Raw genomic sequence first — 26,900 nt, 5'->3', positions numbered from 1 at the left:
CAAAATTCCTTCTTCCTATAAAGGGCTGGGGGGAAGGAAAGAAGAAAAAAAAAACCTACACAATGAAAACACAACTAAAACAAGCATGATTTGTGCAGGCAACAGTTAGTTTGGCAAGCTATAGAATCTATTAAAATTTATAAAAGTAGGCTAATTAGATACAAAACACTCAAGCTATAAAGATAAACCAGTCGAGTACCCCCCCCAAAAAGAAAGCAACGTGATCCGGACACATCTCAAAAATGGATCAAAAACGTGCACTGATGAGGAGCGATCACTTCACACATCATACAAACTCGACTGCTGCATTTCAAAATGCAAAAAGACTCGCACACAGTTACAGAGGCTCTCGTTTTACCCACTGCTACTGACACGACCAGAGCACACGATGACGACAAATTTATCGTAAACCAGTTGGAGAAACCCCCCCAAAAAAACATCAATGTCCAGTGACATGACACCATACGGAGGAGAATGCAAGATAAATCAGGAGAAGGTAATCTGCATTAAGGCAAGTGACTTATGTACTCAAACTAAAGGAATCACAGATGTATCCGATTGAGACACTTATAATGAAAATCACACTCACAAGTTTCCCACTGATCTGTACAGGTTATGATTTCAGCTCTGTTCTTGTTCCATCTAATTGTGTTACCAGTTGTGCATTTTTCATATGGAGCGTACAAGGTTATTTAATATTCATCCTGGTGCTTGTTTTATTTGTTACCTAAAGCTGGGCATACACTACGATTTTTTTCAATCGCGGTATTCAGCTGCTGCTCACACTGTACGAGTGAATCGCAGGGGTAAACAGCACGCAGCTTACGATTCCTGTTCTCACACTATACGATCCGATGCTCGGATGCGATCTGACTGCTTACACTGTACTTCCAGACACGACTCGTCGGATTCTTGTATCCGGAACTGCAACGTGAAGAGGAGGAGACCGGAAGTCTCCGTTTTCTCTTCCGTATCCGTGTTCGCGCATGTGTAGTGTGACAGGTTGAGGTAAATCGGCTCGTGACGCTGCTTCAACAGTGCGATAGCCTCACGATGGGCGACCAGGATTTCAAACAGGTTTGATTTTCATCCGATCGATCGGGAGGAGGTCGTGAGGTGTTAATCGCTTGTTGTTACCCCATGTATACTACACGATCCGAGACGCACGATTGAGCCAAAACTCGGCCCGATCTCCAAAATAGTCGCACGAGTGAAAATCGTGTCAAAATCAGGCCAAAAATCGCAGTGTATGCCCAGCATAAACTGGACTTACTCCAGATTGTGTATGCGCATTCATATTCATGTCATGTGAATAATTTTTTCGCACTTCATTACGTATGTGCATTGCGTCTAACAAACGGATATTTTCCACTGTATACTTACGCGGTACAACCATAACTCAACATGCAAGTTGATTTATTTCATGTCAGAGATAGTAAATGATTATCCTACTTTTTGACCTATGGAATGGATAATTAGTAATATTAACATTATTCAAAATTAACAGGCATTTATTTCCATAAAATAAACAACTTTTGTGTAGTGTTGGGTCATGACTTGATGTCGAACATAAAATGTGGGTCCTGAAGCAAAACCAATTGAGTAACACTGACTTAAGGACACCCCAATAAACACAAACAAAAAAAATCCCAGGGTAGAAGTGGCTATTCAACAGATGCGGCCCTATGTAATCTCTTGTGCCCTGAATATGGAGGATAAAACTCCATAGCAGTGTTACACATACCCAGCTTGGGGAAGACAATGAGGTACTCGGCGTTGCACTGAGGACAGGCCACACGTGCTGTGCTGTTGCCTCGCTGCTTCTCATCCACCCAGCGTTGAAGGCAGGTTTGGTGCACCCATTTGGTCGAGCCACGGCATCGGCACGGCCGCACCCACTCAGCAGTTCGGTCATCCTCATCTGTGGCAAAACACACCCAGCAACTCCTGCACAACAAAAGAGAACAATTGAGAGAACAATGAGAACTGCACATTCTGTCACAATTTCTATTCATCCATCAAAATGCTCCATTTCTGAGTACAACAGTTAGAGCAGGGATTGATTTGTCTGGTAACTGTAGCAATCTTGATATGTCGCACACAGTTTAGGGGCTTCATTTTCTGTCGAATAACAAAACGTTCAAGTTTACACCAGTGATTTTCAACTCGTAAATGTTTGAAATGACCGAGACAACTGAACACGGACGATGAAAATGCCTGCGGATAATGTTTGGCATTTATTATGAATAAGCCCAAGGTAACTGTAGCACTACACAGCCAGTTTGGGAGGAGAGTGAAAAGTACTGTCTTGTGGGTGTGTTGGTATTTTTGGCTCCTCTCCAGATGCACTAACATGAAAAAGTCCCAGTAGAACTGGACCCTAGTCCTCACCGTACATTACAAATGCCATAATTGGGGGTGGGGGTTTGGCAACATTTGCATTTTTATTTAGAAAAATTTCAGAAAATTTTTGGGAAAGCTGTATTGGCTGTCTTTACCACCTTTGAACACAATTTGTTTCAGAATAAGGCAAGAGTGAGAACTCCAAGCTGTTGGTCTGCTTTACCAGTAAAGGAAAGTCACTTTACAAGTCCAGAAAAAAATGAGTCAAGTAATGGCTCACAAGTAATTGAAATGCCATTTAACAAAAAAAATAAAAAATAAAAAACCCACCCCACCTTTTGCCACCTGCCTGCTTAAAGAAAACAAGGAAAGTAAAAGGAAAGCGAGCAAGAGCAGGAGGGAGGGAGAATGAGAGACGACAAAATAAGAATGAGAATCAGAGCGCAGCACTGGACAAACAGCCTGGCATTCTGCATCAGTGACTAAGCACAAGTTTAAAAAAAAAAATACAAAACAAAACAAATTAATCAGCTCAGCATCACAAAGAGAAACTTGATGAAATGAAAAACGAGGAGAAAGGAGGGGGAAATATACAAAGAAAAGCTTATGAAGTTAATCAAAGCAGATTTGGCAAGTACTGTGGTCTGCCACTTCATAAATGCACAATTTCCTGCCTTCTGATCAAATAGAGGTCAAACATCAATCCAGTGAAAAAAAAACAATCTACTAAAATAACCTCAAAACCACAGCTATTTTGTACAATGAGGCAACATTCCCAGCATGCTGAAGACAGGAACACACCTTCTGCAATCCTTGTACAGAGTGGCAATGAGTCAGAGACTGAACAAGCCCTCTGTCGTCACACACACCAGATATTCAAGAATTGGGAAATCTCCCAAACCCCAAATTCGCATGTTGCACTGTTGTGGGGAACTCGGAGGTAAAGTCCATTGCTTGACAAGTTTCTTGCTTCTTTAGCCCTTACACAGCCATGACGTTTGACCAACTGAATTGGATAAAGCTACAGAAAGACGTTTCACGAAGTAAGAAGCCGCCTTTGTCACATACACACTCGAGCACAGTGAAATTCATCCTCTGCATTTAACCCATCTGAAGCAGTGAAAACACACACACCCACCCACCCACCCAGTGGGGAGTTAAGGCCAATTTATGCTGACAACCCAGTCCTCGCAGACAGCGTCGCAGACAGTGTCTGCGTAGCCCCCCACCTTCGCAGACAGCGTCGCAGACAAGAGGGCTCCGATTGGTCCACTCTACATCCGCTGTACACGGACTTCCGTTCCCCTACTTTCCCGGTTTGGTTTGTTTTCACGACCGCCATTTTTAAAAACACGAGCGAAGATGGAGCAGCATGAAGAGCGGTTGATTGAGGAAGTATGTACATCTATACGACTCCAGTTCTAGTCATTATATATATAAAAAAAAAAGTTCTAGTCATTATAAGTAACCGGAGGATAAACACTCCACTAACCACACCCACCAACTACTCCTAGCGACTTCGCCCCCTTGCGTTGTGCCGGTGAATAACATCGCGCACGCCTATTACTCCCCGCTAAACGATAAATTACAACTGTCTGCGAAAAGCTATCTGCGAAAGCCTTGTCACAAGAGCATGCAGAGGCCTTTACACTACAGCACCCAAGGAGCAGTAGGAGGTTGGATGCCTTGCTCAAGCGCACTTCAGCCCCAAGTTAACTTAACCACACGTCTTTGAACTGTGGGGGAAACCGGAGCACCCGGAGGAAACCCACACAGACACAGGGAAAACATGCAAACTCCCCTGGGCTCGAACCCAGAACCTTCTTGCTGTGAGGCAACAATGTTAACCACTACACCACAGTAACCGTTTATGACTGGTAATACAAAGAAAACAAAAAGCTCTAATAAGTAAAACTATCATGAGCACAAATGAGTAAACTTAACAAAAAATTAAAGTAGTATGGAAGGTTACAGAGAAAATGGAGGGAAAAAAAATCAAAATGTTGTAGGCTAATCTTTTAACATGCATTCAACGGATGAGGTCTGAAAGCTTTACATGTCACTATAGACAACAGGGGGGGAAAAAAAAATCCATACTCTCTCATTCCACCACTGACTCGTATCTAATCCTGTCCTGTCCATCGTTTTTGCACCCATGTTCCCTAAAGGACAAGAGGCTGTTCATTAAGGTTGGTTTGAATGTCCCAGTTTCACTGTTGGTTACAGTACACAACAGGCTGATTACTTCACCACTGACATTTTCAAAATTCTGATTAAAACACACTGCCATCTATTATATCTACCTATTCTTAAAAACCTGATGTTCATCTGGCTGCGACCGCCCCAAAATCTTTGGCTATCTTTTGGCTGTCTAAATCTTTGAAATCTGCTACTGCTCTAAACACATTACATTTCTGCTGCCACTCCTTGCATGTTCATATCTTTATCATGCACAACTATCAAAAGAAGAGGAACAACAACATGGCACTGCTGCATTGCACTGCCGAGTGTTATACTGGTAAAAAAAAAAAATTTTTGGACTACATTTAAGATAACACAATTATGTGCACAGTTCACAATCTCACTGTCACCATGAACATCTTTTCAATGGGCTCCTTATACACACACACACACTATACAGTCATACACACACTAACCTAACCGCATGTCTTTGAAACTGGTAAACGTAGCAAACAGTAAAAAAAATTTATGAAGCTCACTGATATTTCCGTTTCAGAGCCGTGTGCGCATTTTGGCTGTCACTTCTCACTGGAGCTTTTTATTTTTCTCCCTTTGGTTTTCTTTTTGTGCTTGTAATAGTTAGAGGTTTTATTTATTTATTTATGTTTAAATAATGTTTTGTCTGTTGGTTGTAGCATAGCTCCGGACCCAGTTTTGGGCACTGGTTCCCTTCAGGCCTTGGTCTGCCATGGGTGATGCTTGTGCTCCTCGCTATGGACTGCAGTGAACTTGTTGCTCTTTGAACATCGGAGTTGTCCATAGCTCTGTGCGGTGTTCTGGGACATATCAGAGCTCTGTGCGGCTGTGGTTGCTTTGTGGATCCATGGTGTGGTGTTCCGAGTGACGTTGCCAGGTGGCAGCGTGGTGGCTGTGCAGGATTCATCTTCGTGCGCCTTTTGGTGGGATTGTGGATCGCGACGCCATTGGAATTGCATCCTGACCCTCTTTTGGTGGAGCCCCCCCCCAATTATAAAGCAACCTTGGGTATGAGAAAGGCGCTAGATAAATTGAACTGATTATGAGGATTATAATAAATATCTTAGACATCAAGGGATTTGTTCCCCCCCAATTTGGCTTTTACTAAATATACAAGAACGTACAAAGACATTTTCATGCAAAGGATTTAGATTGCTTTCAAATGATTAATATGGTCAGTGATTTATTTTTAGACTAGGTTATTATACCAACATCAAACTATAACATGCCTACTGCTCATATAACGTACATATTCTAGCCATCGTGCTCAACTAACCCAATCCTTCTTAGACACAAGATCACGGATTTGTAGGACAGGATCAAATGTGCGTGCATCCACTCACTAAAGCTAACCAGGTACCACTACATTTGCATTATTGACTGGGAGTAACTGGGTTTGTACCATAACGATAACCTGTCAGCAAATGCCCATGTTTCAATCCATGTCCCTGTTGGATGCCGGCAGCCCAGTTTTCCAAAAGCTGTTTATTTTCATTCCTGCACAGTCACATTTACATTCCCATTTCCTTAATTACACTGAACCTTGAGCATTTGGTATTTCACTGGTTGAGTGAAACAATGATTAACCTCCACTGTGTCCAATCTCCAACTAAACAATAATTACCGGAGAACGTGGGAGCAGAAAACCCGAACCCAAGTAAATTATGCGACATCTGCTGATGAGCAGTAAGGCAGACGCTATTTTGAGCTCTTTTAGTCTACATGACCCCAATTAAAAGGAAAGCATCCGATATGCAGAACACCTCGATTAATGATTATTCATCGCCCAGTGGGTTTAAAAATAACAGCGTGACTGTGCATCATATCTGAGAAATAAAGCAAGCATGAATGTCAATAGATGTTGGAATGATTTCATCAGAGAAACTGACTTGATGGATTTAAAAGAATATAAAATCCAACTGACAGAGAAAACTACTGACATAAGTAAAACCTGTACCAGGAAACCCCCCACTAAAATTTACATACATGCTTTTCATTTTAACTCTAAGAGTCACTATATCGGGTCATTCCTCAGCAGGGAGTCTCCTTTCTCCTCATGCGCTCCACCCACACTAGGCTGAGGTTTCAACAGCCTGCTACAGGATGTTAGTGGAGAGTCGGACATGCCGCAGCCCAACTGCATACTACTCCATTTATAATTCAAAGCTCAGCCTTGCCATAAATAATGCAGAGCAAATCTCTGGTCCTCTGTCGGTTTTGTCCGTCCCAGTGTGTGCTGCAGCAGGAGGAAAGTCACAACTCTCCATCTCGCACGACTATTCTCTCAGGTGATTCTTTCCATCCAGTGCTTCTGAATTAAACATGAACGGCAGAGCCGCTCAAATGACTTCGGAGAACAACCCTGAGTCTTATCTGACAAACTATTAGCCTTTAGTGCTGCTGGGTCCAAAGGCCATGAGGTGACACCAAGAGACCAAATAACAGGAGTATTGTCATCTGACTAGGACTCACTGAGCCACCAAAAATACGTGATATCTAGAACATTAAATCATTAAGAGAAGCCGCAAATGACGCATCTACGTTCTAAAATCTCTCTCCAATGGGAAAATGGAGTCACCACTAAACATGCAAAAATACCAGAGCTCATGTCTCCTGGGATCTGCATCGAGTCACTCTTCCTACCCGTAAAGCACTGGGGTTAACGACAAAAAAAATCCTTTCAGACAAACAACTCTCCAAATGAACAAATAGAAACATCAGTTAAAAGCGAACTTAACAGATACAGAGCGAGGAACAAAGGAAAGGTTCTTCTCTTACATTTGTTCCCGTAACTCTGTCTCCGTCACGACAGCCGCTGATAGAGAAGAGCGGAAATGCAATCCACTCTGAAACTCAAACCTCTGTCCGATAACACGCACCACGTAAGACAACATACAGCAAAAAGACATTTATTTTCAAATACGAGGCAGGGGTTCTCAACCTTTTTCGCCAGTGACGCCATTTTGATGGCTCAAAATTTTCTTGGGGTCCTGTTCTCGTATTGTATTTCATGCAATATTTTCCTAAGTATGAAGCCCGTTTCATTAGGTTAACATAGGACGGCCTTGGGCTGAAGTGCCCAAGAGTGGCGGCGCATACGTATGCAGCGGCTTTGCTCTCCTGTGATGAATTTAATTTCGTTGTACATTCGTGCAGTGACAAAGGCATTCTATTCTTATTCTATTATCCTGACAGCATGTTAGACATGGTGCTGGTGTGGCCTGGTGGGCTTAAAGTGCTGATGACACGTTTTTGACATCTTTGGCGATGTTTTATAACATAAAAAGTAATTCCCGATGATCCATATATTAATTCACGAAGGCGCCTATTTTACAAGTTATGATAAAAAACGCGGCTATCTGGGCAAATTTGACGGGGCTGCAGCACCCAGGAGACGAAAGAGGAGGAGGGGCTATATGACGTCAGCGAAAGAACCTTCCTCCTAACTTACCAGTTTGTTGTTGATGCGGCAAGTGTTCAGTTTATCATTATTAGTATTTTTATTAGACATTATTTTATATATAGTTATTATGCCTTCGCGTTGTGTTGCCGGCTTTTGCTCCAAAACCCACAAGGATGGGGTAAGTTTATTCAAGTTTCCCAGAGATCCCGAGCTGCATGCGAAGTGGGTGAAGCAAGTCAGGCGCACTCGTGACAAGTGGGAGCCCTCACCAACATCTGTCCTGTGCTCTGAACACTTCGATTTGGATTGTTTTGACACCCTTCCCAGCTTAAAAGAATCTCTTGGGTGTTCAGTTCAGCACAAACGTGTGCTGCTACCATCAGCAGTGCCTACACAGTGTTGCCAGATTGGGAGGTTTCCCGCCCAGTTGGGCGGTTTCAAGTGCATTTTGGTGGGTTTTGAACATATTTTGGGCTGGAAAACGTCAGCAGCATCTGTTGCGAGATACTGCTGAAGTTTTCCAGCCCAAAATATGTTCAAAACCCACCAAAATGCACTTGAAACCGCCCAACTGGGCAGGAAACCTCCCAATCTGGCAACACTGCCAGTATTCCGGAGGGGGTCTACTTGTAGCTATGCCGGATCCAAAGACAGTCCTCCTGTCAGAACATGCATTGTGAAACAACATAAGATAAAGGTACGTAGAGCTATAGATTCTACATGATAATCATAAATGTAATCAAAGTCGGCGTGATATCAGTCATGTATTTGCTTGTGAAAGCTTGCGGCTTTCATGTAACTGCCGCCTAGCAATGAGAGGCAAAGGGTAAAGAGGGTAGGCTATCATAGATTCTATTCGGAAGAGATCAACACAATTCTAGACTCCCAGAAGAGGAAGAGCTAGCACTAGAGAGTTCACCGGCGTTTTCATGCGCCATTTCCATTGAGTAGAACCAGAGTAGAACAGCCAGTGAACCGCAGCGTGTTCTTCCGCTGACATCACAGCATGGCCGCGAGCCACGGACCCAGTTTTCTTGCGCTGTGCAATTAAAAGTTGGATATTCGCGCAACAACAGCTTCTTTTCACGTAATTATAACAGAAATCTAACATGTTTGCCATGTTGTATAGTTTATTTAAGAAATTGCATAGTCATGTTCGTGTCATCAGCCCTTTAAAGGATGCTCTAAAGTGAAGGAAAACTAATGAAAATTTTAATAATCACCCGACAGCTTTAATTCTTATTACAAAACACAGAATTACATTATAAAAAGCTCCTGTAACCATGTCCATATCTCAGTCTCAGCCAAGGTTGAAGACCCAATGTTTGAAGAACTTTATTCATCACACACTTGTGAAATTCCTCTTTGCATTTCACCCATCTGAAGCAGTGAAAACACACACACACACACACACACACACACAGAGCACTGGACAGTTGGGAGTTAGGTGCCTCGCCCAAGGCCACCTCAGCCCAAGGCCGTCCCATATTGACCTAACCGCATGAACTTTGGTGGGAAACCGGAGCACCTGGAGAAAACCCACAAAGACACGGGGAGAACATGCAAACTTCACATAGAAAGGCCCCCGCCGGCCGCTGGGCTCGAACCCAGAACCCTCTTGCTGTGAGGCAACCATGCTAACCACTTACACCACCGTGCCGCCCAGGATTTAGAACACGTACTTCTCCCCTTCCAAAAGTCCAGACTGCCTCAAATCTGACCAACAGAAACCTTCCCTGGGAAACGCTTTGCTACGAAATGGCCACTTTCTGTTCCTCGTCCTCTCCGGGATTTCCTCAGGGCCCTTCAGTTTGTGGGTTTATTAAAAAGCTAGGTTCATGTTCAGAGAAAGGAGTAGACTAGTGAAGTGACGGGATTCTTGTGCTGAAAAACTCCAGGGTAGTGTTAAACTGGCTTTAGACTATACAATTTTTGGGCCGATTTTACGACCACAGACAAACCAAAAAAGTTCCTTTAGTCATGTGACATAATCCAACATGCTCACAAGTGGCTGACTTCGTAGCATTTCAATTCCTGGCAGTGACCACTTTTTTTTTTTTAAACTTCCTGCAAACAGCAGACAGATAAGTGACCTGTCCTCCAGGCTCCACTTGCTACAAATTACAACCTGAAAAGTATCATCTAAAAAGCAGGTGGACAACTAAAACTAATTCCTCCTCGCATTAATATGGGTCTGAAAGCTAAGCCTTTATCCATTTCGACACCAGACTTAAGTCAAGTCTTAAAATCAGCAGCAAAGGGTCGCGTCTCTCCCCACTGTGGATCTGAGCCTGGCTTGACTGCAGCAGATCAGCACACAGTGTTCTACCAAAGAGTTGGCTCCATTACAAAAGAATTACAATGAAACTGAAACAGGGAGGAATGAAAGGAGAAAGTTAATGTGCTCCTGTGTTCAAAACAATGATAAAGAATTGCCTTAAATACTGAATTATACTAGAAAATGTTAAAGATAATTAAAATTATTAAAATGCATAATTGCAAGAATTAAGATGTTTTGGACATGGGTAAATCCACCTCAAAAATCACAGCATTTATATATTTAAAAAAAAAAAGTTCCCGACTCAGATTTTCCTTCTTACTTTCTGGAAACAAGGACACTTAAATGGTGTGCAAAATTTCACGCCTGTTTCTGCATAGACAGACAAATAGAGGCTTTAAAGATGGGGTGTGGCCCTCATTTTACTGTAAAAAGAAGTTCTACAGAAAAAGTGACACAACAGTTTCTTTTATACACAACAGTTCGTTTCGGTCCTGAATTTGATTGAGCAAGCAGCATTTCAAGTGCACCGACGTTTAACAAAATTAAACTGGGACTCCGTTTGTCCACGTTCACCATGTAAAATTCCAAGTCTACCAATAGTCCCACTGGAGTTAGAAATAATCAGCAGTAAATGTGGCAAACCCCCCCCAAATACAACTTCTGAGATGAAAATGAAGATGAAAAGGAAGAAGCGAAGTCAATTTCCTTGGATGCACCTTTAACAGGAATGTACAAATCCTTGTGAGCTTTCTAGCCAGCTAGCCATTAGTGAGTAAAGGCCAATTTATGCTGACAACCCAGTCCTTGCAGACGGCGTCGCAGATAGCGTCTGCGTAGCCCCCCCACCTTCGCAGACGCTCTGCGCGCACCTCCCAAAAATTGTGACCACCGCAGAAGCCTCGCAGACAGCGTCGCAGACAAGAGGGCTCTGATTGGTCCACTCTACATCCGCTGTACACGCACTTCCGCTTCCCTGCTTTCCCGGTTTGGTTTGTTTTCACGACCGCCATTTTTAAAAACACGAGCGAAGATGGAGCAGCATGAAGAGCGGTTGATCGAGGAAGTGAGGAAGTACGTACATCTATACGACTCCAGTTCTAGTCATTATAAGTAACCGGAGGATAAACACTCCACTAACCACACCCACCAACTACTCCTAGCGATTTCGCGACTTCGCACCCCCTTGCGTTGTGGCGGTGAATAACATCGCGCATGCCTATTACTCCCCGCTCAACAATAAATTACAACTGTCTGCAAAAGCCTTGTCGCAAGAGCATGCAGAGGTCCTAAGCCTTCTTCAGGAGCTATTTCCATCCAGGGAACAAAAATTATTTGGCCATACTGTGCCTGAAACGGCAGACGCTATAGTAATTTCTTGTTTACAGAACTGTTGTACAAGTGCAATATCACATTTATGTGGTCATACTGAAGCCTACCATAATGAAAAAAATATATTTTTTTTATATATAAACAGTGACAGAACTTTCACCAAGAGCTGCGATGTTGGAAGAAGAAGAAAAAAAGAAAGCTTAGTGCTTCTGTGAAAGTACTCTTTTATAGTGCTAAATCATTTGATACCTGTTTTAACTTCATCTTTTCAGAGGATCTATTCAGGGCTTTTCCTCCACTGAGAATTCAAAAGTGACTGTCTTTCACACACTGTGGAGCAAGCAGACTTCCAGCAGTGTTGGGTGATTTTCCTGCTTCAAGACCGGTGATTCAACTCAGCAGGTAATTTGCAGCTTTAAGCGAGTGCCTTTGAGAAAAATCACCAAACTGTGCTGAACTCTGGTCGTTTAGGAGTGGGTCTGGTTACTCCTGGATGACGGCAACAAAACCAAGAACTTCAGCTCTAACCTACTTCAAGCACTTTATTCCCCCCATAAAACAGAGCGCGTTTAATTCCAGCACACATTACCACATCATAAACCAGCTTATGGAGCAGGGCTTCAGAACAGAATAATGTTGACCATCTTCTGCATCACACCTTTAGACAACATATAGTGACCAACAGGGGAAAATATACTTTTTACACCAAAGCACATCAAAAACATTTTTTAATAATATAAAAAGTTCCCCAAATTATATTCCTAAATTGAATTCAACAAGATTAGTCATGTTTTCCCTTTGCCACCTTTAAGTTATTATTTCGACACAGCAAAAACAGTGCCATTTATAAATACCCATTCTCGAGTCTCAGATCAGGTGGCAAGAACTGAGAACCACAGCCTCTAAAATAAGCACCGCACCTTCTGATTGGGTGTGTGTGCGGGGGAGGGGGGTGTTCCCACTGGAGAACAATTCTACTTTCTATTGTGACACTAAACCTCATTACAATCAGCATTGTTACTGAGAAGAGCAATCTCACTCTGGCATTCAAAATTAAGGTCCCAGACCTCTAGATTACCATTAACATTTCAGTATGTACAGGATAGAACCCTAAGGGTCTATTAGATAGCATCTGCAGGCCAGAAAAATGATCCTGCTCACCTTTTTCTTTGTCTGACTGCAGCCAAGTTACTTACAAACACACACACAGCTACAACTGATGGGTCTCTGAAATGAATAACCCTAAGGAATAAGAGCTCATCTTTATATGCATTATGATGCTAGCTCAAGGAATTTGGGAGCACAGCTTTCAAATCATGATGTAAATCTAAGGATGTCCACAGAGCAGAGTTATGCTTTAAGGACCCTTCCATGGAGCTCAACAATGGCTCTTATGGCCCTTTTCCACTACCCTTTTTCAGCTCACTTCAGCTCGCTTCAGCTCACTTCAGCCCGACACGGCTCGCGTTTCGACTACCAAAAACCAGCACGACTCGGCTCGTTTCAGCCCTGCTTAGCTCCTAAAACTCGCACCGTTTTGGAGTGGGGCTGAAGCGAGCCAAGCCATGCCGAGTGAGGCTGGGGGCGTGAGCAGACACTCCCCTGTGCACTGATTGGTGAGGAGGAGTGTCCTCACATGCCCACACACGCCCCGCGAGCGCGCTGGGATCTGTAAACACCGCAAACCCGGAAGGAGAATAATTATGAATTACGAGAATTTCTGAAGCCTTATGCGCCTCGCCTCATCTATACGCTCTTGCCAGTATCTGTCCGCGTTGTCGGTGACAACAAGCCACAGCACCAAGACCAGCAACACTAACGACTCCATGTCCTCCATGTTTATTGTTTACTATTCGGGTCGTGAGACTACCGCTTAAAAGCTCACTGATGTCACTGTTTGCGCTGCTTAACGACATCACCTGACGTCCACCCACTTTCGCTAACTCCACCCAATGTGTCCACCCACTTCCAGCCAGCACGGTTGTAGTCGAAAGGCAACTCCAACAGCCCCGCTCAGCCCGACTCAGCACCGCACGGCTCAGCCCGACTCAGCCGCGTTTGTAGTGGAAAAGCGGCATTAGTTGTAGGATTTGAACTCTCAACCTATACAGCGCTCGAAAAACTGTCCCATCGGCCGAGACGACTAAAGTATGTGCAAAGACGAGTAAAACTTTAAAGGGCTGATGACACGTTTTTCACATCTTTGGCGAGGTTTTATAACATAAAAAGTAATTCCCGATGATCCATATATTAATTCACAAAGGCACCTATTTTACAAGTTATGATAAAAAACGCGGCTATTTGGGCAAATTTGACGTGGCTGCAGCACCCAGGAGACGAATGAGGAGGAGGGGCTATATGACGTCAGCAAAAGAATCTTCCTCCTAACTTACCAGTTTGTTGATGTGACAGGTGTTCAGTTTGTCATTATTAGTATTATTATACATTTTATTTTAATATATATATATATATATATATATATATATATATATATATATATATATGAGTGATTCCACGCTTATGGGTACTGAATTTCTGAGATGTAATAACATTTATATGCCAAAGTCAGAACGTAACAGAAGTGTTGTGGACATATATATTCTCAATTTTAACAATGTAGAATTACTTTTTGAAACATAGGAAGGTGATGTTTTAGCAAATATAATTAATAAACGTGTAGTAGAATAAACATACACATTCTTTCAATAAGATTAACATGGTATAGAGCTAGATTGTAATTAATTTGTAACAGACGCGAGATGGACAATCGTAACAGAAGTAATGTAACAGACATCATTTTGGAACTCATAGGCTTGACTTTGGCATATAAATGTTTTTATTACATCTCAGAAAATTAAAGTTATCTTTTAACATATCATTCATTAAAGATTACATGTTTTGTGACCTGATGGTAAAAAAAGAAATGGTTTTAGGTGAATAAGTTCATGTCCCCATTTCAGTACCCATAAGCGTGGAATCACTCATTTTATTTATATATATATATATATATATATATATATATATATAGTTATTATGCCTTCGCGTTGTGTTGCCAGCTTTTGCTCCAAAACCCACAAGGATGGGTAAGTTTATTCAAGTTTCCCCAGAGATCCCGAGCTACATGCGAAGTGGGTGAAGCAAGTCAGGCGCACTCGTGACAAGTGGGAGCCCTCACCAACATCCGTCCTGTGCTCTGAACACTTCGATTTGGATTGTTTTGACACCCTTCCCAGCTTAAAAGAATCTCTTGGGTGTTCAGTTCAGCACAAACGTGTGTTACTACCATCAGCAGTGCCTACCCAGTGTTGCCAGATTGGGCGTATTCCCACCCAGTTGGGCGGTTTCAAGTGCATTTTGGTGGGTTTTGAACAGTATCTGGCAACACTGCCTACAGTATTCCGGAGGGGGTCTACTAGTAGCTATGCCGGATCTTAAGACAGTCCTCCTGTCAGAACATGTGTTGTGAAACGACATAAGATAAAGGCACGTAGAATCTATAGCTCTACATGATAATCATAAATGTAATCAAAGTCGGCGTGATATCAGTCATGTATTTGCTTGTGAAAGCTTGTGGCTTTCATGTAACTGCCGCCTAGCAACGACAGGCAAAGGGTAAAGAGGGTAGGCTATCATAGATTCTATTCGGAAGAGATCAACACAATTCTAGACTCCCAGAAGAGGAAGAGCTAGCACTAGAGAGTTCACCGGCGTTTTCATGCGCCATTTCCATTGAGTAGAACCAGAGTAGAACCATAGGATGTCTATGAGTAGAACAGCCAGTGAACCGCAGTGTGTTCTTCCGCTGACGTCACAACATGGCCGCGAGCCACGGACCCAGTTTTCTTGCGCTGTGCAATTAAAAGTTGGATATTCGCGCAACAACAGCTTCTTTTCACGTAATTATAACAGAAATCTAACATGTTTGCCATGTTGTATAGTTTATTTAAGAAATTGCATAGAGTCATGTTCGTGTCATCAGCCCTTTAATGGTAATTGTCCGATCGGACGACAAAAGTTAGTGCTGGCAACCAAAGCAGGTGATGCAGACCTGAACTGTCAGTCCCGTAGTAGCATATTTCAATCGTAAACACATAACAGGACCCGCTGATTGGCAGCTCACATACTGAAGCCAAACGGAGATGTCCAGCATCTGTTGCTGTTTTCAGAAGAAAACTGCAGCCAAAAAAAGCTCTACTACTGGATTACTTAGACAATCTTAGGTCAGAAAGAAGTGTTGAGTTTATTAGTAGTTCCAGGGATGAGAATGAGAAATTGTATTTTCAGCTGAAAATTTAATCGGGGGTCTGGAGGCCATCGGCCCCCAGCCAGGTCCAGGGCGGAGCCTGGTCGGGGGTCCAGGGGGCTGAAGACCCCCGGAAGCTAATGAGTTTTATACATTTTAGACCACTAGAAATGGTCTCAGATTGCTCAGTTGAATAATATTTTCAGTCCAAAGAAGCTTGAGTTTTGGACACTAATAAACAAAAATAGTCTCAATAATGCTCAGCTAAAAAGAATTTTTAACTTCATGCTAGAATGAAAGGAATGATGAATATAAATTAAACACATAAAGACAGAATATTTGACATAATCCTGTAAATGTTTCAGTTACTTTATTAAAGAATGCAGTTACCTCTTTTGCAGTGAACTTGTCTCAACAGAAACACAATTTCCCTGTTGAACAGTTCTCTCAGCTCCCAAAGTCACAATCACATAACTAGCAACACTACTCTAAGTTTTCAACATATTTACAAAGTACTTGTTCTTTTTCTAGGAATGCTTCATTGCAGAGATGTTTTTTTTCCTTTTAGCAGCTAATCTGAATAAGCGATCCATTTTCTTTTGTGATAATTTTCACCATTTTGAAGCTCTTATTCGCTGTTACATCCTCAATCTCCGGCCTCGTGAAGCGCCATGCTGAATGAGTAAGAAAGCGAAATGCGAAGAACCAATCAGAACGAAGCTTACATGTGACATTTTGGCCTTTCCTATCTATGCTCGTTTACCGTTGGTCAAATCGCGATATTTCTCTCTCAACGGCCAATCAAATACAGTGTACGTTCTGAACTGCCGATGTAAACAGAGCCTTGTTCCCGATGGTTGACCGGGTCAACACATACCTAACCCCCCCCAAATATTTTCTCCTCGGATTTAGACGATTCACAAAAATGACCCCTGGGTTGATAAAATCCGCGGAATTCCGCGGAAAATTCCCATCCCTGTAGTTCTGATCCGTACAAAATTCCTTGAAATGACTGGAGTGACAGTGCAGATTTGTGGCCTAGCGTTAGCTACATGTTGGAATTTACCTTCTTTTTCCTGAAAAGTCCTGACACGGAAGAACAGTTTATATAATAATAATATAAAAACTACAAAAGCAAGAAAACTTTTTGTGTAAAGAACTCACTTGAACTGTAGGTTCATTTCTACACTCTGGTTCCACGGTGACATTTTGCACAGGACTGTGTTCCTTTGATAACAGAAACAAGGCTCAAACATTATTATTATTATTATTATTATGCTCATTCAAAACTCTCCACAGCTTAATATACTCCAAATTATTCATTCCTCTGCTACTAGAACTTTTCTTTCTGAATGTGTCTGCATATATTGGTGTTATGGTTTTGTGGATTTATCATTGTTATGCTTCTTCACCTACTAATAAATAAATAAAGCAAGCAAGCCCAACTGTATTCTGTCCTCTCCAAAATAAAATAAAGTTCTGAGCAACTGGAATTGGTTTTCGGGCAAGTACGTTTTGGGTGCCGCTTGCCCATTGGGCAAGTAAGGCTGGGAGATTTTTTTTTCCAAGGACTGCTATAAATAAAACCACTTATTCTTATCCTGCTTCACTAAAAAAATTTAATCAAAAAGGCTTCCCTAAATCTCTTGCTCTTCTGACATCTCCTAGAGGCAAAAAACACAATCCACCAGCATTTATATCCACAGTCTGCTCTGAACTTGACCTGGGCAACTATGCAGATGGCTTTGTAAACGTAACGCATTTTGCATATTTGGAAAATTTGTGAAACAAACAAACTAAAAGGGGGAAGGAAAACCAAAAAAAAAGGGACAGCAACCCAAATACCTTTAGTCATCTGATGGGTGTGAACATCCACATGAAATTCTTAACACATTTCATCGTGTGGATAAACACCCTGCAGAAGCTAAAACAAAAATCACATACACAAAGCATGCATCCAGGAAGCACCAGTCATAATTATGTACGCCACGGATTTTCTATTTTTTGTACAAGTCTATGTAGGTCTTAAAGAGGGATCCAAGTCACCTCAACAAAGGCTTCTCTCACACAACCAAAGTCACAGGACTGTGGGAACCTGGTGGATGGTGCTTTATAACCCTAAGAATTATACTGAACATTTTTTTCCCTGGGCGGCACGGTGGTGTAGTGGTTAGCGCTGTCGCCTCACAGCAAGAAGGTCCTGGGTTCGAGCCCCGGGGCCGGCGAGGGCCTTTCTGTGCGGAGTTTGCATGTTCTCCCCGTGTCGGCGTGGGTTTCCTCCGGGTGTTCCGGTTTCCCCCACAGTCCAAAGACATGCAGGTTAGGTTAACTGGTGACTCTAAATTGACCGTAGGTGTGAATGTGAGTGTGAATGGTTGTCTGTGTCTGTCAGCCCTGTGATGACCTGGCGACTTGTCCAGGGTGTACCCCGCCTTTCGCCCGTAGTCAGCTGGGATAGGCTCCAGCTTGCCTGCGACCCTGTAGAACAGGATAAAGCGGCTACAGATAATGAGATGAGATTTTTTTCCCTGTTTACTACAATTTAGTGCAGAATCACCTAAAAAAAAAAAAAATCCACCGTCCTGCTGAGTTTTCAAGATTGTCACTGCCCGCAAGCAGTTCCTGACCACAAAGCTGGTTATTACGCCTTTCTGTATTCTCCCTACACCTGAAATAGTGGAAATGCTCACTTCCCCACCTTTTTTAAGCTATCAGTTTTAAATGAGTAATTCATTCAGTGTATGTGTTATAGTGAGTAGGGAAAAACTCATCTACCCCATTTCTATCGCAGCCATCATCCACACCCCTTTGGGGCCAATATTTGAATATCTCTACCATAAGGCAACAAGTAGACCGAAACCATGCCAGTAAAATTCCACCACACCATAGCCAAAAAAAAAAAAAAAAGTTCTCTTCTTTAATTCAACACCAATCATCTACAAAGCTCACTGTACTAAATGGGAATATATATCTCCTTCGTTTGATCATCTCTCACAAATGGACACCATTACACTGTTTCGTGGTCCAAATTAAATTTCAACTTGCATCGACAGTCAAAACAAACAGAACAGCTTGATAGAGGGCCATCAAATGAACATAGACACTGCTCTCTTCATGGAGCTGTCTGCTTAAAAGTGCATATCACGGGTAAATTCAGGAGCAAGATCAATGTAATTCTCCTATTTTATATTAAACTTTAGTCAAATATCTGTAACATTCTGCATTCTCTGCAATTTTTTTTTACCTTGCGCAATACCAGAAAAATTCAGTTGAAATCAAGCCATTTGAGGCGAATTGGTCCGCCTCTGAAAAAACTTGGCATTTGGATTTCCCGGCAAACATTGATTTTCGTGACGTCGCGTGCGGGACGCCTCCCTCTGAATCCTACGTCCGCGCTGGTTTGTTTATGAGAAAACAACCTGGTGGTTTTCTGCAAATTTCTTCAACATTATCGCGTAATTATTAAAATGGTTAACAGATGTATCGTAGGAGGGTGTAGCAACACCAATCATGATGGGATTAGTACTCATCGTTTTCCAAAAGACCGGACAATGAGAGAGAAATGGGAGCGCTTGGTGTACACAGGCTGTGCACTGAAACCGTGCAAGCTCTCGCAGCCTGCTGGCGCTTCCGCAGGTAACGTCACAAATCTGGCTCCAGACTCCCTTGGGATTTTTCCAGACACGTTTTGTTATTTTATTTTTTTCAGCTGTAGACAGATGGCCTTGTGCAAAATTACCCTTCTGGATGAGTGTGTAAAGGGACATACTTTCATATAAAAACAAACATGAAATTGGTCCAGGATATGCACTTTAATGTTATTTAGCCAACAGGCAAATGAGGCTTGGGATAAGTGACGTTAGTACAGGACTCGGAAACAAATTTCTACCATCATGATGGATATCAAGTTGGATAATTTAAATGTCTCTTGGAAAATGTGGAGTCTGCAGCTTTAAGCTAGACAAAAATAAATTGGAGCTGCATTTCATAATGCGTTTCCTTTTAGCCTATTTTATATCCTACATGATCCTTAATAACATCTGTCTGACTTCAGAACAAGGCAATAAAACATTGTTCTCTGATGCATTTTACTATCTCTTGTAAGATGATAAACGCATGAAAGTGTTTGCTTGCCAAAAATTGAATGGGGGGGGGTTAAATTAAGTTGTGGCTTTTTTTTTTTTTTAAATCAGGGCGAGTTTGCTATAAAAGAATTCAATACGGACTCACTGCTGTTCACCACAGACCACATGCAGTTTATATAATTTTACAATGCACCTGGTTACAACCAAAAACTTAGATTTATTTAAAGCCTGGACTTCAGTTCTGGAAGCATTACTGATCACATTAATGGGAATTAATGAAAAAACTGACTATGCTAATTCTAACAACTAGCAGCTACAGCTGACTAATCAGCCTCTATTGTTTCCTCCTGTGATAATGTAACATGTACACAACATGCGTTATGTACAGGGTCCAAAATTAGCACCCACCAATCACCAAACGCGAATAAAAATCTACACTGGCAAATAAAACAGATGGTCAGTCGCCGTTAACGGGTTGCTGAAACAGGCCTACTTCATTCCACACGTTCATCACTACAACAACCTGACTGACTACATTTCGCAATTCTTTGACTGATCTTTACTATTCGTTATCACTATAGCACAAAGCAAGAGGATGTGATGTCATTTTGGCGTTAGGGACACTGTGTCAAGCCAAACCTAGCTCTAAGCACCAACTGTTTATTTTTAAATAAAATAAGGGGGTGGCCCATCAGTATGTGGTGAAGACAATAACATTTAAGTTGTAGTAGGTTGTGTATAATATGCAGCACTGCCAGCACATAAGCATGAGTAAATTTTGCGCATTGAGTGTATGGAGTTGACGCTTATCAGTATTAACAGTTATTAAATGTGCTGAAAACATTCCAAAAAAAAGTTTTATATTGAAAACCACACATTAAAAAAAAAAAAAAAAAAAAAAAAAAGTTACCGGCGCGATGCACTTGGGGTTTGCACAAACATGAAAACAGTAGGACTGCCAATAACATTTTTCTACCCAATTTGCTCCATATTACAGAATCGTGAAATAATAAGCACGATACTGCTCTGAGCCACTGGGGGCGTGTCTACTAAATGCGCCGAAACCACACCCAGTCACGGGAAAAAGTTGCAGCCTCCAATAATATCAGACTGCATCAGAGCTGCAGTTTTACAATCCCACACTTCTACAAGAGCGGTTTTAGGCCAGTAGCATTTTTGGGTTTCTCTCAGTGACTGAAATGATGATTAACCTAACAATCATTTTTGGCTTAGGGGCTGGGTTAGGTCAGGCCGAGGTCAGGGCGTTGTAAAACTGTGGGTTAGGGTTGATGTAATCATGATTAATCTATGTGATAGTCTCTGAAACGTTCTCACCCTCTTTCCGTTACCATTTGCAGGAAAAGCGCCGTGCAGCTTTGTGCCAGTCTGTCTCCGACATGTAAAACCCAGCAAAAAAATAAACAGCTAAATTCTGTCTTGCGTTCAATCAAGCTAGCTAAGTCCTGTTTTTAGACTGATGAGAAGCACACAGGGTTTGAACTTGAGATGAATGTGAAAACAATATTTTCTTTTCTGTCAAACTTCACCAAATCCATGAATGAGTCCATTTTCATCTAGCATTGAGCAGCACAGCACAAAAGTGGAGCACACCTGTATTGTGGCTAAACTTAAACAGCCGTGCGCATTCAGATTAACAAAAACAGATTTAAAAAAAAAAAAAACAAACAAACAAAAAAAAAAAAAACATACATACTAACTAGTAATACTAACTGTCGGGAATTTTATCACAGTTTACCGTGAAGCTAGTAACGGTTTCATCCTGAATGAAACGTAATCTCAGTTAACATTTTAAAATAAAAGGCGAGTCTCTTCACAACGGCATCCGAGATGTTCACTATTATAGTTCCCTTTAAAAAAAGGTGAACCTCTGGGTAATTCGTAATTACATTGTTCTCAATGACATTATATTTTAGGCAGTTCTATGGCCAGTTGAAAAATATTTTGGCCAGTAACTCTTTGCCAGCCGTTGGCAGATACACCAAAAAATTTAATAGTGGACCCTGTTGATGATAATAATAATAAAAAATAGCAACGCCTTTCTCAAAACCCAAGGTTGCGTTACAGTTATTGGGGGGGGGGAGGCCACCAAATAGAGATCAGGATGTAATTCCAAAATGGCGTAGCAGCCACAGTCCCAGCAAAAGGCACATGAAAACAAGTCCCACACCGCCTGCACGGCCACCATGACGGCACCGGGTAACATCACTTGGAACACCACGCCATGGATCCACAAAACGAGCACAGAAGCACCTCCACGCAGAGCGCCGGTACATCCCAAACTGCCTGCACAGCCGCTGCGACGCCACCAAGCAACATCGCTCGGAACATCATGCCAAGCACTAAAGTACTGCTGCACAGAGCACTGGACAACCACAATGCTAAAATGAGCAACGAACTCACTGCAGTCCATAGTGAGGAGCACAGGCATCGCCCACGGGGAACCGACACCCAAAACCGGGTCCGAAGCAACACCACAACCAGTGGACAAAACACTCAAATTACACAAACACAAAAAAAGAATTTAACAAAAGAGAAAATAAAATAAAAAGTGGCAGCCAGAATGTGCACGGTGTACTCTCAACTGGAAACAGAAATGAAAAAGGGTCAACAAGAAAATTATGTACAGTGGTGCCTGAAAGTTTGTGAACCCTTTAGAATTTTCTCTATTTCTGCATAAATATGACCTAAAACAATCAGATTTTCACACAAGTCCTAAAAGTAGATAAAGGGAACCCAGTTAAACAAAATGAGTCAAAAATATTATACTTGGTCATTTATTTATTGAGGAAAATGATCCAATATTACATATCTGTGAGTGGCAAAAGTATGTGAACCTTGGCTTTCAAAATCTGGCGTGACCCCCTTGTGCAGCAATAACTGCAACTAAACGTTTCCAGTAACTGTTGATCAGTCCTGCACACCGGCTTGGAGGAATTTTAGCCCATTCCTCCGTACAGAACAGCTTCAACTCTGGGATGTTGGTGGGTTTCCTCACATGAACTGCTCGCTTCAGGTCCTTCCACAACATTTCCATTGGATTAAGGTCAGGACTTTGACTTGACCATTCCAAAACATTAACTTTATTCTTCTTTAACCATTCTTTGGTAGAACGACTTGTGTGCTTAGGGTCGTTGTCTTGCTGCATGACCCACCTTCTCTTGAGATTCACTTCATGGACAGATGTCCTGACATTTTCCTTTAGAATTCGCTGGTATAATTCAGAACTCATTGTTTCATCAATGATGGCAAGCTGTCCTGGCCCAGATGCAGCAAAACAGGCCCAAACCATGATACTACCACCACCATGTTTCACAGACGGGATAAGGTTTTTATGCTGGAATGCAGTGTTTTCCTTTCGCCAAACAAAGCTTCTCATTTAAACCAAAAAGTTCTATTTTGGTCTCATCTGTCCACAAAACATTTTTCCAATAGCCTTCTGGCTTGTCCACGTGACCTTTAGCAAACTGCAGATGAGCAGCAATGTTCTTTTTGGAGAGCAGTGGCTTTCTCCTTGCAACCCTGCCATGCACACCATTGTTGTTCAGTGTTCTCCTGATGGTGGACTCATGAACATTAGCCAATGTGAAAGAGGCCTTCAGTTGCTTAGAAGTTACCCTGGGGTCCTTTGTGACCTCGCCAACTATTACACGCCTTGCTCTTGGAGTGATCTTTGTTGGTCGACCACTCCTGGGGAGGGTAACAATGGTCTTGAATTTCCTCCATTTGTACACAATCTGTCTGACTGTGGATTGGTGGAGTCCAAACTCTTTAGAGATGGTTTTGTAACCTTTTCCAGCCTGATGAGCATCAACAACGCTTTTTCTGAGGTCCTCAGAAATCTCCTTTGTTCGTGCCATGATACACTTCCACAAACATGTGTTGTGAAGATCAGACTTTGATAGATCCCTGTTCTTTAAATAAAACAGAGTGCCCACTCACACCTGATTGTCATCCCATGGATTGAAAACACCTGAGACTCTAATTTCACCTTCAAATTAACTGCAAACCCTAGAGGTTCACATACTTTTGCCACTCACAGATATGTAATATTGGATCATTTTCCTCAATAAATAAATGACCAAGTATAATATTTTTGTCTCACTTGTTTAACTGGGTCCTCTTTATCTACTTTTAGGACTTGTGTGAAAATCTGATGATGTTTTGGGTCATATTTATGCAGAAATATAGAAAATTCTAAAGGGTTCACAAACTTTCAAGCACCACTGTACGGTATGTCAGGCCACCTTCTTTCCCTCCCTTGATAACGTACATCAAAGCCAGAAGCAACACGGAGTGTCAACTAGTGATAAAGGGCACAACAGGGCAGTGGGCTACTGCGCACAACCTCACAAGCCGAAAGCCAACTTGACTATACAACACAGGTGAACCAGACCGACATTCTTCAAATTACTGTAAAGGGGGGAGAAGCGATGAGACTTTCTCTGGCAGTCTGAAGCGAATCTGAACTCTGGTATTTGGCTACATTTGACTCGGAGAGACAGCTGTGTACTTGTGAAAAGCCCAACCCTCAAAACCCACACACGACCTCATGGGAATGTCACAAGCCCCACCACACATGTTCCACCTGTAAAGCCAAAAGGAATGTAAACTGGTCGGTCATAAGAATTTACAACATGCTGCGCTAAGGAGAAAAAGCTTCAATCGCCTTCTACTTGATTTCTTCTGAAAAAGTGCTAAATCTCTCCAGAAATACACAAAAGATAAATGAATGAGGTTAACTCACTGGCTTATGGTATACAGTTTTAATCAAAATAAATCCTAATATTATGCCTTCTAAACATCAAATGGATTTTTTTTTTTTTTTTAAACCAGCCAAAACCTATGGCCCGTGCAAATGAAATTTTTATGAGCTTTATTTATTGGTGCTCTGACATTCCTATCCAGCCAATTTTATTCACTTTCAATCAGTGTGACTGGACATGAAAATCAAGATGCTAAATAAGATCAGAAACACAAAACGGTTCTTATATATAGCAGGATGAAACCGACTGGTTTCTCAGGGCTGTTACTGACACACCTGCGTATGCATAACATCCTGTTCTTTTCTTATATCCTGTATGCTTTTCAAAGGCTGAACTCAGTAGCTAAGACTCAGTGCATGTGTACAGCTTGGTTCTATACAGTAGAGTAATTGGTCTTGGCACAATATAGCATAGATCAAGTATATGATTCTTATACCAGGTTAGCTCCCCAAAATGACTGCTTAAAGCAGGGGTCACCAAACTACGGCCCGCGGGCCAGATCCGGCCCGCCACCCCCCTTTGACTGGCCCCCCAGCCCTCTGCCCCCCATCACTTGAACCGGCCCTATGAGGCAATCCCCAAAAGTGGTCATGGCCTATTTTTTTTAAATTGCTTTTTGGCAAATAATAACATGTCTGCATCTTGTATTTTGTTGATTTTATCAATTAAAATTGATATTTAGTTATAAAATGAACTATTCATATTTTCCGAATTTTCGTCATATGCTCGCGATCAAGCAGTGACAGGCAGCGCACGCGCAGAGAACTGTCAGTGTTCAGGACAGCAAAATGGCTAGCGGTCAGCGAAAAGCTGACAGAGTGCAGAGTTTTTAAAGAACAGTGGAACACCGATTATTTTTTCGTTCAGTGTAAGGACCATGCAGTTTGTCTTGTATGTAAAGAAAGTGTGCCGGTTTTCAAAGAATATAATCTGCGTTGTCACTATGAAACCCGCCACAAAGAGTATGCTAGTTTGCGAGGGCAAACAAGAGAAGACAGGATTCGGAGGATGAAATGCGGACTGGCTGCACAACAGAATGTATTCCTTCGCCAAACCCAGATCAACCAGGCTGCTGTCCGAGCTAGCTATAAGGTAGCTCACCTACTAGCTACCCATGGAAAGCCGTTTACTGATGGGGACTTTGTTAAAGTATGCATGCTTGCTGTGGCCGAGGAGGTGTGTCCCGACAAGAAGGATGCGCTCAACGCGGTGAGTCTCTCCGCACCTACTATGACCAGGCGAACCGAAGATTTGGGGGACAGCGTGTATGACCAGCTGAATGAGAAAGCGTCAGAATTCGAGTTTTTTGCTTTGGCCATGGATGAGAGCAATGACATGCAGGACACAGCACAACTGCTGTGATCTATTGCTCATATTATTATAATTTCACTGGTTTTTAAAATGTATTTATTTTATAGGCCTATTTATTTGACCTTTATTAAGTGCTGCATACAATTATTATTTATATTATTAATAATATCAACAGGCTTACCTACAATTTATAATTTTCCACTCACCTTTGCCAGTGTCAATCACCTCAACTAGGCAGATGTTTCTTACCTTGACAGCTTTGATATTTTTATTAGAAAATAAATAAATGGAATATCAGTGGTATTTCAAATTAAAACAAAGTGTGAAGACTCGATTACTACTTTTGCAAACCACTAGTAAAGATAAACAAATATGTGCCAGGAATCAAGTGTTGATATAGTAGTGTGGATATAGTAGTGGGGGATATAGTAGTGTGGATATAGTAGTAGGGATGGCCGTGCCAGGCTAGTAATCTCTACTACACAATGAGGCCTGCCGGTGGTCATATTTGTCTGGGTCATACAATTCTATGTGATATAGCTGACCCGACCCCGGCCCCCATCACAGTCAGGAACGACAATGTGGCCCCCAGGGAAAAAAGTTTGGTGACCCCTGGCTTAAAGGGTCAATCCATGTGAAATCACCAGAGGCCTTGCCACTGACCATCTCAGATTTGCTTCGTCCTTTCTGGAAATATAGTCAGTGCGCCCAATAAGTAGCGTACAAAATTTTAGGCTTGTCCCTTCATTAGTTTCTGAGATATAGGGGCTTTTTTAAAAAAGGGGCGTGGCCCCAATTTCACTGTTAAAACACGTGCTACAGAAAACGGACCCAACTTCCATAAGTCATTACTTTTAAACTATTCATGCAAGATACATTAAATTTTCAAGGATTGTTCTTCAAT

The 26,900-nt window shown here is 42.0% G+C and overlaps 1 protein-coding gene across 1 annotated transcript in view; it reads right to left on the bottom strand.

The window, feature by feature from the left end:
- Window positions 1-26,900, bottom strand: part of marchf5 (membrane-associated ring finger (C3HC4) 5) — a 92,925-nt gene that overhangs the window by 19,680 nt on the left and 46,345 nt on the right. The window contains exon 2 of the mRNA XM_060926244.1: window positions 1,745-1,947. Coding sequence (XP_060782227.1) covers window positions 1,745-1,947 — 203 coding nt within the window. The remainder of the gene's footprint in view (window positions 1-1,744; window positions 1,948-26,900) is intronic.

Source organism: Neoarius graeffei, chromosome 7, assembly GCF_027579695.1.
Source record: "Neoarius graeffei isolate fNeoGra1 chromosome 7, fNeoGra1.pri, whole genome shotgun sequence".
NCBI classification, from domain to species: domain Eukaryota; kingdom Metazoa; phylum Chordata; class Actinopteri; order Siluriformes; family Ariidae; genus Neoarius; species Neoarius graeffei.
Note: the sequence above shows the minus strand (reverse complement) of the source record. Positions and strands in the feature narration are given on the sequence as shown.